This window comes from Clarias gariepinus, chromosome 16 (assembly GCF_024256425.1).
Source record: "Clarias gariepinus isolate MV-2021 ecotype Netherlands chromosome 16, CGAR_prim_01v2, whole genome shotgun sequence".
In the NCBI taxonomy this organism is placed as follows: domain Eukaryota; kingdom Metazoa; phylum Chordata; class Actinopteri; order Siluriformes; family Clariidae; genus Clarias; species Clarias gariepinus.
The window spans coordinates 27,945,121-27,957,661 of record NC_071115.1 but is presented as its reverse complement, the minus strand read 5'-3'; the positions used below and the strand labels follow the sequence as shown (position 1 = coordinate 27,957,661).

At 35.4% G+C, this 12,541-nt stretch overlaps 2 gene segments (V, D, J or C); both read right to left on the bottom strand.

Moving 5' to 3' along the window:
- Window positions 1-1,210: 1,210 nt before the first annotated feature.
- Window positions 1,211-1,751, bottom strand: LOC128544314 (immunoglobulin heavy variable 1-18-like). The segment is given in 2 exon segments: window positions 1,211-1,530; window positions 1,614-1,751. Coding segments are annotated over 2 exon segments (369 nt in total).
- A 1,232-nt stretch (window positions 1,752-2,983) lies between these two features.
- On the bottom strand, window positions 2,984-3,462 carry LOC128544705 (immunoglobulin heavy variable 4-61-like). The segment is given in 2 exon segments: window positions 2,984-3,300; window positions 3,394-3,462. Coding segments are annotated over 2 exon segments (360 nt in total).
- Window positions 3,463-12,541: the final 9,079 nt, after the last annotated feature.

Here is a 12,541-nt window from a genome sequence, read left to right as displayed (position 1 = left end):
TGATTTAGTCGAACATCATTCATCCTTTTATCTACTGTATACTTCTTACCCTATGCAGGGTCATGAGCAGCTCAGAGCCTACAGTATGTCATGAAATGGAGGACACAAGGTAAGGTACACCATGAGGTGCCATGCAGGTGTGAGGTGACAAACACCACTAACCCACCATGCCACCTGTTAATGAAGTTTATTATTTATCATGAGAACTTAATAAGAGCATTGTGGGTTGGTCCTTAACGTGCTTGGTGCTTGTGTGGAGTAGTGTATAATTGTGTGTGTGAAAGTATGTGTGCTGTGCCCTGCAATGGTCATCACATCCAGGGTCTATCCTGCCTTGTGCCTTACAAACAGTGAGATAGGCTCCAGGCCCCCATGACCTTACACAGGATAAGTGATATGGATTATTCATGGATGGATTAATAAAAAAATAAATGAGAAATTTCCCTAATTTAAACAGATAAGTGTAATAGACTGTGCTTCTCGTGCACAATAATACACTCCATGTTCTCTGCCCTAAATCACATGCTTACATGCTTGACGTTCCTACTCAAATTCAAATTCAAATTTCAAATATTGTACATAGACACTCGTTTGTCCTGCGCCCTGCGTACATTAACACAAATTAACGTAATTAGATTTGTTTTTTGTAAATAAATTATATTAGGAAATACAGTGGAATATTGTGACTAAATGACTTTATTTTATTATTAAAATAAATAATTCTTATCCTAAATAATTACATTTTAAAGTAGCATTCTTCTTTGCCTAATTTTAAGAGGACGCCGTCCCTAAAATTAGTCTCCACATTAATAAGCCAGTGTATTATGATGTGGGATGTGGTTGGCTGCTGTGGGCCAGGAAGTCCAGGGCCACTGTTTGGTGACAGTCCACCCCTGATAGTAATAATAGGGTCATTCTTATTATTTAAATTTAGAAATTCTGTGCTATTCATTCATGAGGCAATTACATACTGTATGAATACAATCAAATACTTTTTTTATAGTACATTAAGGTGTTTGAAGCATCCAATGACTTGGATTTGAACTGATTTGAATGGCCCCTATATAATACACATTCATTTGTTGGTTTGTATTACAGTTACAGTTAATTACATTTTGCCTTTGCACTGGTGTGAAAACAATAATGCCTTGTTTAGTAAAAGCTGTGTGAAATGTGTGTGGTTTTAGTACAGCTGCTTCCTCAGCTCCAGTCACTGTGTCTCTCGAGCGCAGTAATAAACCGCAGTGTCCTCTGTCCTCAGACTCTTGGCCTCTAAATACTGTGTGCTTGCAGGGACGTCTTCTGTAAAGGTGACCCGGTCTTTCACAGACTCTGCATATGTTCCTCTATTATTGCCTGTACTCATATAGCCGATCCATTCCAGAGCTTTCCCTGGTTTCTGTCGTATCCAGGCTATGTCATTGCTTGTCATTGAATAACCACTTATTTTACAAGAGATCTTCACAGTTTCTCCAGGTCTCTTTACCACAGCAGGAGACTGGTCCAGTCTGATCTCAGCACTGCAGAAACCTGTTAGATAAAACAATCACAAATAATCATTAATTAATTAAATAAAACACTCAGCGAAAAACCTATAAAGGAGTCTCAGATACCTTGTGTTAATATGAGTATAAAAATGCACTGAATGACTTTTCGCCCCATGATCAAACTCTGTGATGGCTGGAAGTTCTGTAATTCAGTTGGCTGATTTGAGCTTTATCTGAGCAACAAGTTGATATTTTATGCAGAGCAAATTATAATAGGATGAATTTGCATAGACATCACTTAAACCAATAGAGTCAGGTCTATAATATAATATGAACATCCAAGGGCTGGTTTTGCATCTGCTGAGGATGAGAGTGATGTCAGTTTACAGTCTGTCAGTTCATCTTGGAGAGTGTTTTTTAACTCCTCAATGTACTGTACATATTAATAAAATTTAAAGTTGTTATTTATTATTAATTTGCTTAATTTAGAAGTGGTGTTATTTACTAAGGAAGAATTTTTATACAATAAATGAACACTTTTTTATTTGACACATGCATAATAGACAATTTGCTTAGGTTTATTAAGCACTGTTTTATATGTGTTTGTAGTATACATGTTAAAGTGATCTGAATTAATATGTCAGGTGTGTTACTGCTGCAGTTAGTTTAGTTTTGAAAGATAATACTCTCATTATAGGAATTAACTTTAAAATAAATTTTATGTGTTGTTTCAATAGAAGAGAGCTACTGCCCTCTAGAGGTGCAAAAAACATTTACACTTTGTATCTCTTCCTGCAGATGTGTGTTTTGTACTGATCTGAGTGTGTGGTGTTTCCATTACTGATACAAACATACACATTACACATCTCAGATTCAACAACCTTAATGGACTAAGTGCATTTTCAGCTCAGGACAAATAATATAATATTAAGGCTAAAGATGAAATACTGTGTTATATTAATGTTTTTTAATATTTGAAAGACACTGTTATCTTTTCTATGAGTTACAGTTAAACCAGTTTCAGTTAGTTCACTTAATGGTGTATCTTTGGCTGAGACAGCAATATACATGTCTTCTGGAGAGACATAAACTCATATTATCCAATATACAGTAGGTAAACAGTGTTAAATAATTGTATAAAATAGTGAAATAATAAGGAAAAAACAGAATTAGAAGATAGTAATAGTCATGGGATATTCGTCCTAGAAATGATTTCCTTTAGGTCTCCATGTCCTTTTTTTCAAAGTGATCATAAAACACTAGCTGATAATGCATTCACACCTTATTTTCTAAATTATTAATAATCTATTTTTAAAAAACTTATAGTGTTTATCTATAATGCTTTGATGTCACAATTTATTAATTAATTAAGAATTATTATTAATAATTATTAATAAAACTTCTTTTTATTATTATTAAAAAGAAGTTGTCAATGCTGACAATGTACACTGTTTTATTATACTGGGCTTTTTGTACAGGGATGTTGTTGATCTGTCTCACTGTGGGTGACGAGCGCAGTAATACACAGCTGTGTCTTCAGTCTGCATGTTCTGTCCTGTTAATGTCACTGTGCTCCTGGACGTGTCTCTGGAAATCTGAAACCTGCTTTTTAGTTTCTCACTGTAAGCAGTGCCACCAGTATAACATATATATCCGATCCACTCCAGAGTTTTTCCTGCAGGTTGTCGTATCCAGTCTGTACAGTAGCTGCTATCAGTTAATGAATATCCAGAAACTTCACAGGTCAGAGTCAGTGACTGACCAGGGGTTAAAGCCATGCTTCCAGGTTGAATCAGCTGAACCCCGTGAACACCTGTTAAACAAGAGATCATTTTAATGTTTAAAAAAAATAAAGAAAGTATACAAAACAATAACTGTATTATAAATAAAATGTTAAAACACTTACAGTGTACGGCTGCCAGCAGCAGCAGCAGGGATGTAGAGATCATGGTGTGTGATTAAGCAGAATAAGTAAAAGCATTTGGTCTTCACTGCTTAAATACATAACAGAGAAGGACATTTGCATAGGGACACTTCTTATCTGAGGGGACATTTGAGAGACTCTAAATAACTGATAGAGTTTAAAAGAAAATAAATTAAGACAACAGCTGTTTACAGCGTCTATGATTTAAGTTATGATAAAAGAAAATTGCATATGCAATATTTAATATATAATTATGTCTAATCAGAAATTGTAAATATAATAATGTATAGTAGTAAAGTGTTGTGGAATGATGTGAAATGACAGAATGTTTTAGCAGAATTATCAGATTATTGTGTTAGAAGAGAAATAAACCAGTTTGGGATGCTGTGCAATTGAGGGCGTTAACATTACATCTCACTTCACATCAGGCCTGATCACATGACACCATAATGTGCTATGACATCACAAGTCAAATGTTTTATTCATTACTTAGCATTGTGGATGATTTAGTCAAAAATCATTTATCCATTATCTATATATTTTATCCTATGCAGGGTCGTGAGCAGGCTATAGTCTATGCCATGAAACGGAGTACACATGGTAGATACACCGTGACATGCAGGTGTGAGGTGATGGTGCTAATAGAAACCACTAACCCACCATACCTGTTGATGAACTTTATATACTTTATAACTATATATCATGAGAACTATATGAGGGAGGCATTGTGGGTTGGTCCTTTCAGTGTTTGATGGGTTTCCTCCTGGTACTTAGATTTCCTTCCAAATTCCAGAGACATGCGGTCTAGAATTATTGGCATTTTCGACAGAAGTGTACAGTATGATTGAGTGTATGAACGTATGTGTGCTGTGCCCTGAGATGGGTTGTCATCACATCCAGGGTGTATCCCATAGGTGGGATAATCTCCCAGACCCCCATGACATCACACAGGATAAGTGGTATAGATAATTTGTGGACAAATGAATGAAAAATGAAATGAAGAATGATTAGGAATCCCTAATCTAAATGGAAAAGTGTAATGGGCTCTAAAATTTTTCTCTTAAAATCAATTGGAACAGCAGCACCGCTTATGTTTTTGTACAGTGTTTCCTCTAAATTGTGATATTTTGCATCTCATGCACAATAACACACAGGAAGAATAGAAATCATCAAAGATAATTCCAACAGCATGGCGTATTTGAAACTCTCTTTGGTGATTTCTATTCTTTCTTCAAAAGATTTGGTCATGGCCACTTCCACTCCCCCAAACACGTCCCATCCACACCAGTGGTTTGTTCATCTGTTGTCTGATCTAGTGGATGTTGTAGTCTACAAAAGTAAATCCAGATCCTCTGCAGGAGAGACTCAGAGTTTCTCCAGTTTTTTTCTGCACTGTTCTTTGTAATAACTTGAGACTTTGAAATTTCACACCTGCTGAAAGAGAGAAAACATTAAATTAATCAAGCCTAAATACAAAAGCATACAGATAAGGGAGTAAATCACAGGTTACAGTTTTGGACTCACTGATGAGGCTGATTAGTAGCAGGAATAAGGAGAGTGGGATCTTCATGGTGAGTGTTGATGAGACTCGACTGCTGCACTCAGCTCATCTGCACATAAATACTGCACGGACACACAGCACTCTGGATTTGAATCACAGCGTAATGATAGAATAAATGTGTGAGTCAGGATGATGTAAGTGATCAGAACAGCAACTACATCCCTAACACAACATGATTATTTAAAGTGTTAAAGTGAGCATTATTTTTTTATTATTATTTGTCCTTGAGAATATTGGTATAATCTAACATCTTATAAAAGGCAAAATTTTGGTTTAGCCTTTAGTTAGCCTTTATACAACAGGTTTATACAGTATGTTCAAACTTCTCTCCTGACCACTCCTGATTGTGACATTTTCTAACAAACTAAGTTGGTTTTATTTTCCGCAATTTTTTATTTATTTATTTATAATTATTTTTTCTTTATTTATATTTACAATACTTTATTTATTTATGTTACAATTACATTTTGCCCCCCCCCCCCCCTGTTTATTCCCCCTTACTACTGTTTGTGCAACCTCCTGCTACTGTAACACAATAGTTTCCCTCACATAATCAATAAAGGAAGTATGTCTATCTATCTATCTATCTATCTATCTATCTATCTATCTATCTATCTATCTATCTATCTATCTATCCATCCATCCATCCATCCATCCATCCATCCATCCATCCATCCATCTATCTATCTATCCATCCATCCATCCATCCATCCATCCATCCTTTTAAATGCAATGAAATTGTGCAATTCTGTGCTAAATTGGAACATGTTAAAGGTATTGAATTACAGTTTTTCTCGATTGGTTTGGCTCATTTCTTAAAACCGAGATGACATTCTCAAAATAACATGGACAAATCTCCAAACCACCTTGCAATTGTTCACAACAGAATGTCATTTCTCATTGGTTTTATCAAATTGCAAATGCTTTAGTACATGTCTCAAGTGACTCTGTGCTTTTTTTCAAATGATTATGTACAAGTAGCTACAGTTAGCATAATGAGCCCACATTTAGCACATTTTCCAAATAAATAGATCTTGCTGATCTAAACTGATTAGTTGATTTTTCAGTGAAATGGTTACTCTCTCCAAAACATATCAGCATGGTTTCATTGTGTAAGTCATCATATGCACAATTGTCTGTTCAACTGTCAAAATTAGTCAAGGATATAATACCATGGAAGAATTTCTTGGAACATTTGATAAATTTACAGTATGACAGTAATTGACAATCAATCAGGTTGTCTATCATTGTAACACTATTACAGTAAGACATGGTTACCACTTTTTTTTGTTTTGCTTTATCCTTTTTACCTTCAGAATCCAGCTTTGTGTGACTAGAGCATTTTGCCTAGAAATTGTCTTCAGTTTTTCACTCCCTCTTTTTACAGTAGTACTCTTTTTGCAGTATCTGTCTCTACTTGACTGATTAGATTTATTTTTATTCTATTGTAGAGAATAATGGCATTAAAAGGCAACGAAACCCTTCACATCCTAGTGTTCGTTGATGAAGCTGGCTTCAACCTGGCCAAAGGTCGAAGGCGTGGCCGTAACATCATTGGCCACCGAGCCACTGTGGATGTCCCAGGCCAGCGAGGAGCAAATATAACAATGTGTGCCGCTATATCAGAAAGAGGTGTGGCCACACACATTCCCAGTTTAGGGCCCTACAATACACAAAAGCTCCTCAATTTTTTGGACCACCTTTATACTGATCTGATCCCGGAAAATGAGAGAGGTGAAGAAGGACCTCAGCTACCACATTATGTCATTGTGTGGGATAATGTGAACTTCCACCGTGGCTCACGCATCAGATCCTGGTTCACCACCCATCCCCGGATGCTAATGGAATTTCTTCCACCTTACTCTCCTTACCTAAATCCAATTGAGAAGTTTTTTTCAGCTTGGAGGTGGAGGGTGTATGAGCATCAGGCTCAAGACCAGAGGGCCCTGCTGCATGCAATGGATGCTGCATGTGAGGACATCACAGGGGATCAATGTAGGGGATGGTTGAGACATTCACGCCGTTTCTTCCCTCGCTGCATCGCAAGAGAAAATATCCGTTGCGATGTGGATGAGAATTTATGGCCTAACAGAGAGCAGCGCGTCGATGGCCAGGAGGATGAGGATGGTGGCCAGGAAAGAGGGGGGTGACAATGGCGACCACTGAAAATATTACTGTACTATAGTTCTGAAACTTTATTTACAGTATGGTAGGCTAGAGTTTTTTTTGTTTTTTTTGTTTTTTGTTTGTGTTTATGACTGTTCACATTTACAGAATCCTGTATACGTTTTCTTTTCACAGTATGTTCTCTAATGTTAACATTTCTTTGTACGAATAAAAATGTTTACAGTTTCCTTGAGTATGAGTGGTTTATTGGAGGCTGCTTTTACTGTAAAATATTTTAGATTTATTCATAGTTGTATTCTGTTGCTAGACCTGTGCCTCAGTGACAAAACGTCTAAGCATTTTGACTTGCAGTGCTTAAACAATGCCAATGGTACAATGCATTTTGGGGGCATTGACTATTTATATGAGAAGGATATTTAGTTTTGACACATGGATAAACTGTTTTGGGAGAGATATGAGCTTTTGCAGGGGATCCATGGTGTTGTGCTAAACCATCCAGGTTATTTTGACAAAAGCACTAAATGAATGCACATGTGCCAAGGTAATTGAGAAGGATCTGTGCTATTTTTACTGTACTGACCTTTTATATGGGAAAGGAATCTGCTTTTGAAGCATGGATGAAGAGTTTGGAGAAAGATATTTGATTTTGCTAGTGAGCTATAATGTTGAGCAGAACTGTAAGACTGTTTGGCCAAATGACCTTATGGTTTTGAGAATGTCATCTCGGTTTCAAGAAATGAGCCAAACCCATCGAGAAAAACTGTAAATACTGTATTGTTTTTAGTATTGTTTTTAATGTGTTTTATAAACCATAATACTACTTGTAATTAAAGGTTTATGTGTAGACACTTTTCTCATTGTTCAATTCTCAACCCACTGGCAAATGTGGCTGCTAGGTTCTCTTTTTATTTCACTGGATGATAACATTATTTAAAACTTATTTTTTACATTTTAAAATTTGATGCATTTTTTATGCAAAGTTATTTATGGGTACTCACAGTAAGTAACAAAAAATATAGGAAATGGTACTGAAAGATATTCTGCCTGCAATTTCCTAATAAATTAAAAACATAATTCCTAGAGAAACTATAAAGTAGAGTCCCAATGGCGCCCCACTTGTCCTGAGCCCATTGGGTTACTGAGATATGAGTCTGTACTGGCTGAAGTGTTTTTGTGTGTGTGCCTAAGGGACGTGGTAATAGCAATAGAGAACAGTAATAGTAGGGTCAAATACTTTTTTATGGCACATATGAAAGGTCCAGTACTTGAATTTGAACTGATTTGAATGGCCCCTCTGTAATACACATTCATTTCTTGGTTTGTATTACATTTAGCAGTTGTAGAAACATAGTAAGAGCACAATCACGTTTATACCTTGCACTAACAATAATAACTTACTCAGTAAAATATGTATAATATATGTGTGTGGTTTTAGTACAGCTGCTTCCTCTGGATCAGTCACTGTGGCATCTCGAGTGCAGTAATAAACCGCAGTGTCCTCTGTCCTCAGACTCTTGGCCTCTAAATACTGTGTGCTTGCAGGAACGTCTTCTGTAAAGGTGACCCGGTCTTTCACAGAATCTGCATATGTTCCTCTATTATTACCTGTATCCATCCTACCGATCCATTCCAGAGCTTTCCCTGGTTTCTGTCGTATCCAGTGTATGTACTTGCTTGTCATTGAATACCCACTTATTTTACAAGAGATCTTCACAGTTTCTCCAGGTCTCTTTACCACAGCAGGAGACTGGTCCAGTCTGATCTCAGCACTGCAGAAACCTGTTAGATAAAACAATCACAAATAATCATTCATGTATTAAATAAAACACTCAGCGAAAAACCTATAACTGAGTCTCAGATACCTTGTGTTAATATGAGTATAAAAATGCACTGAATGACTTTTCGCCCCATGATCAAACTCTGTGATGGAAGTTCTGTAATTCAGTTGGATGATTTGAGCTTTAGTTGAGCAACAAGTTGATATTTTATGCAGAGCAAATCATAACAATAAATTTGCATAGACATCACTTAAACCAATAGGGTCAGGCCTTTAATATGAACATCCACAGGCTGAATTTGCATTTGCTGAGGATGAGAGTGATGTCAGTTTACAGTCTGTCAGTTTATCTTGATGTGTGTTTTAATCAATGATGTACAAGTAACATTTAAAGTTTATTAAGCACTGTTTTATACGTGTTTATAATATACATGTTAAAGTTGTCTGAATTAATGTGTAAGGTGTGTTACTGCTAATGTTATCTAGTTTTGTAAGATAATACTTGTGTATTCTCTCATTACAGGAATTATTTCTTGAACACATTTCATGTGTTGTGTCAATAGAAGCGAGCTACTGCCCTCTATAGGTGCAAAAAACATTTACACTTTGGTTCTCTTCCTTCAGATGTGTGTGGACTTTCCATTACTGATACCAACATCCACTTTACACAGCTTTAACAACCCACATGGAGTAAATGCTTTCTCAGCTTAACACAAATAATTACATTTTAAGGTCAAAGACGAAACATGTTCTTTAATATTCATATTAATATTTCATTAGACCTTCTAGATCCTGTGAGCATTATATATCCATATATATATATATATATATATATATATATATATATATATATATATATATATATATATATAGATAGATATATATAGATAGATATAGATAGATAGATATAGATAGAGATATATATCCATATATAGAGCATTATTGGAGCTTTTATTCAGCTGACTAACAAACAACTACATTGTGTAATAGAATTGCTAAGGAAGGAATCAAACAGTTGTGTGTGTGTGTGTGTGTGGGTGTGTGTGCGTGTGTGTGATGTAATATGAAATTAATTAAGTAAAATTATAAGCTTTGATCTGCTAAGATATTATTTACAATATTTAATTTCTCAGAACATTTTTGCTATTGTACTGTAAAATATAAACATTGCTTTACTGTATACATCACACCTCCTGAAGAATTCAACATTATAAATCACACTGATGCTGGAAACTTCAGCTAAAACATAGATCTTGTCCTTTAATAAACCTCTTCAACCAGTACTGAAGCTGTGCTACCAGCTGATCCACTCCAGCACTGGTCCTGGTGCATGGTGTATTGATTTTAGTTCAGAAACTTGTGGCTGAATATCTAGTGATCTTACAACAGTGCTGCTCTTAGAGCAGGAGAACATGCTCTAATATGGATTACATCCTACTTAGTCTTTTAACGTCAACATGCTGTGTAGATAAAGAGTGTGAATAGAGAAAGAACGCCCCCCACAGGCTTTAAAGCTCATAAGGAACGATGTGGATGCAGGTAAAAGTGATACGTAGTACAAGGCAAAAGTCACAATCTGAGATCTTTAGAAACCAGAAATATATTTAAAAAATTGTGTGAGAATATCTATCTGTACTTTGTTATATGAGACAGGATTTGTTTTTGCAAAAGCATGTCTTATCCAGTTTTTAAACAAAACAATAAAAATAGCTTTTCAACCTGACACGATAAAATATTCGTTATCTTTTGACTTCGACTGTTTATAGAGTTTGTTGATTAGGGGTCTTTAGTCAGAGTTTTTTGTCAACTGTTTATGGAACACAACACAACAAAAGTATCGGTTTTTGATCTTATATTAATTTTGACTAGTTTAGACAAGATATTTTAACTTCGCTATGATGTAATAGTCTGCAGTGTGAATTTTTAAAGTAGGTTTAAAGTAGTTAAATCTTTTCATTTTGTGTTAAGAGTTTTGAAAAATTGTGTTAGTTTCAGAACATGAGTTAAAAAAAACATTTTGTGAAAACTGTAAAAAAAAATGTTTTTTAAATAGTATAAGTCATAGTATATAAATAGTGTGTAATGACTGTTGTGTGCTGTTTCTGCGGACTTTTGGTGTTCAGCAATGATATGTTTCTTCAGGTTTTTATATTTGGAAGAGCTACTGCCTTCTTATAGGGGATTTTAATTGCCGACACTTGTAATGTTTATACTGTATATAAGCATTTTTTGTTGGACATGATATAATTTTTATTATTTTTTTTAAATAAATAATTATCCAGGGAGTTATGTTAAATGTCAGCAGCAAATTTTATTCATTATGTTAAATGTAATGGATTTTCTACATGTGCGAGGTTGCAGCATGTACTATTCATGAATATTAATCCACTAATGGAATATTAATTTCCACTGTTAAACTGTAATATTCTGTAAAATAAAAAAGGTGCATGATTTAAAATAACTGTGAAATGTATCTTAAGCGAATGTCATTTTTATGCAATTTGTTCATTCTCAATGACACAAGCTGTTAAATTTCAAGTAGGCTTTATTGTTACTTCAACCATATACTGTACAGTTACTGTAGTACACAGTAAAATGAAACAACGTTCCTCCAGGACCAAGGTGCTCAATGCAACATACATTTACAACATAAATTAACAAAAACTAACTAGCTAAGGAGACTACCTACAGGATTTTTACAGACAACAGATAACATGAAGTGCACGTGCAAATGTGCAAACAAAACCAACAAAGTGACAGTGCGACAACATAACATAATAATGTGTTGAGGTGATGACAAGAATTAAGAAGTTAGTGCAAAAAGTAATCCAGTAATTAATATTGTGCAAAAGAGCATTTACAGGTTGGTGTGTATGATAGTTTGGTGGTGTAGGTCAGTGTCTTTGTCCTTGTGTTGATTAGTCAGTCCAGTCTCAATGTTTTGAGGTACTTGAGTTAAGCTGAGTGATAATGTTTGTGTGTGTGTGTGTGTGTGTGTGTGTGTGTGTGTGTGTGTGTGTGTGTGTGTGTGTGTGTTTATCAGTCATCAATAGTATACATTTGCATGAGTTGTTTATAGGCGCATTGAGAGGATGTGCACATGTCTACATGTCTCAAAGTTTTTGTAAGGGGAATCCACTGTTCTGTGTATCTTGCGCAGTAAGAAGTAAGAAGACACAGCTGTGTCTTCAGTTTGCAGATTCTGTCCTTGAATTGTTATCGTGTTAGTAGAAGTGTCTCTGGAGATGCTGAACTTATTTTTCAGTTTGTTACTGTAATATAAACTCCCACCACTACTGATATACCCAATCCACTCCAAAGCTTTTCCTGCAGGATGTTGGATCCAAGCTGTACTATAGCTCGTAACTGAATATGAAACTTTACAGGTGATGGAGAGACTCTGTCCTGGCTGGACTGTTTATACAGTAACTGTGGACATCTGTAGAAGAAAACACACTGTGATATTTCCCACAATACACAGAATGATTATTACACATTTATTATTATTGTAATTAACAAATGAATTTGATAAAGCACTCACAGGATGCAGCCGCCAGCAGGAGCAGTAAAGATGTAGAGAACATGGTGTGTGTTGTTTTTTTCTGGGTTTTCCTCTGTTTGAAATGTTTAACAGAGACTATTGAATTCCATAAATAGATTGAGAT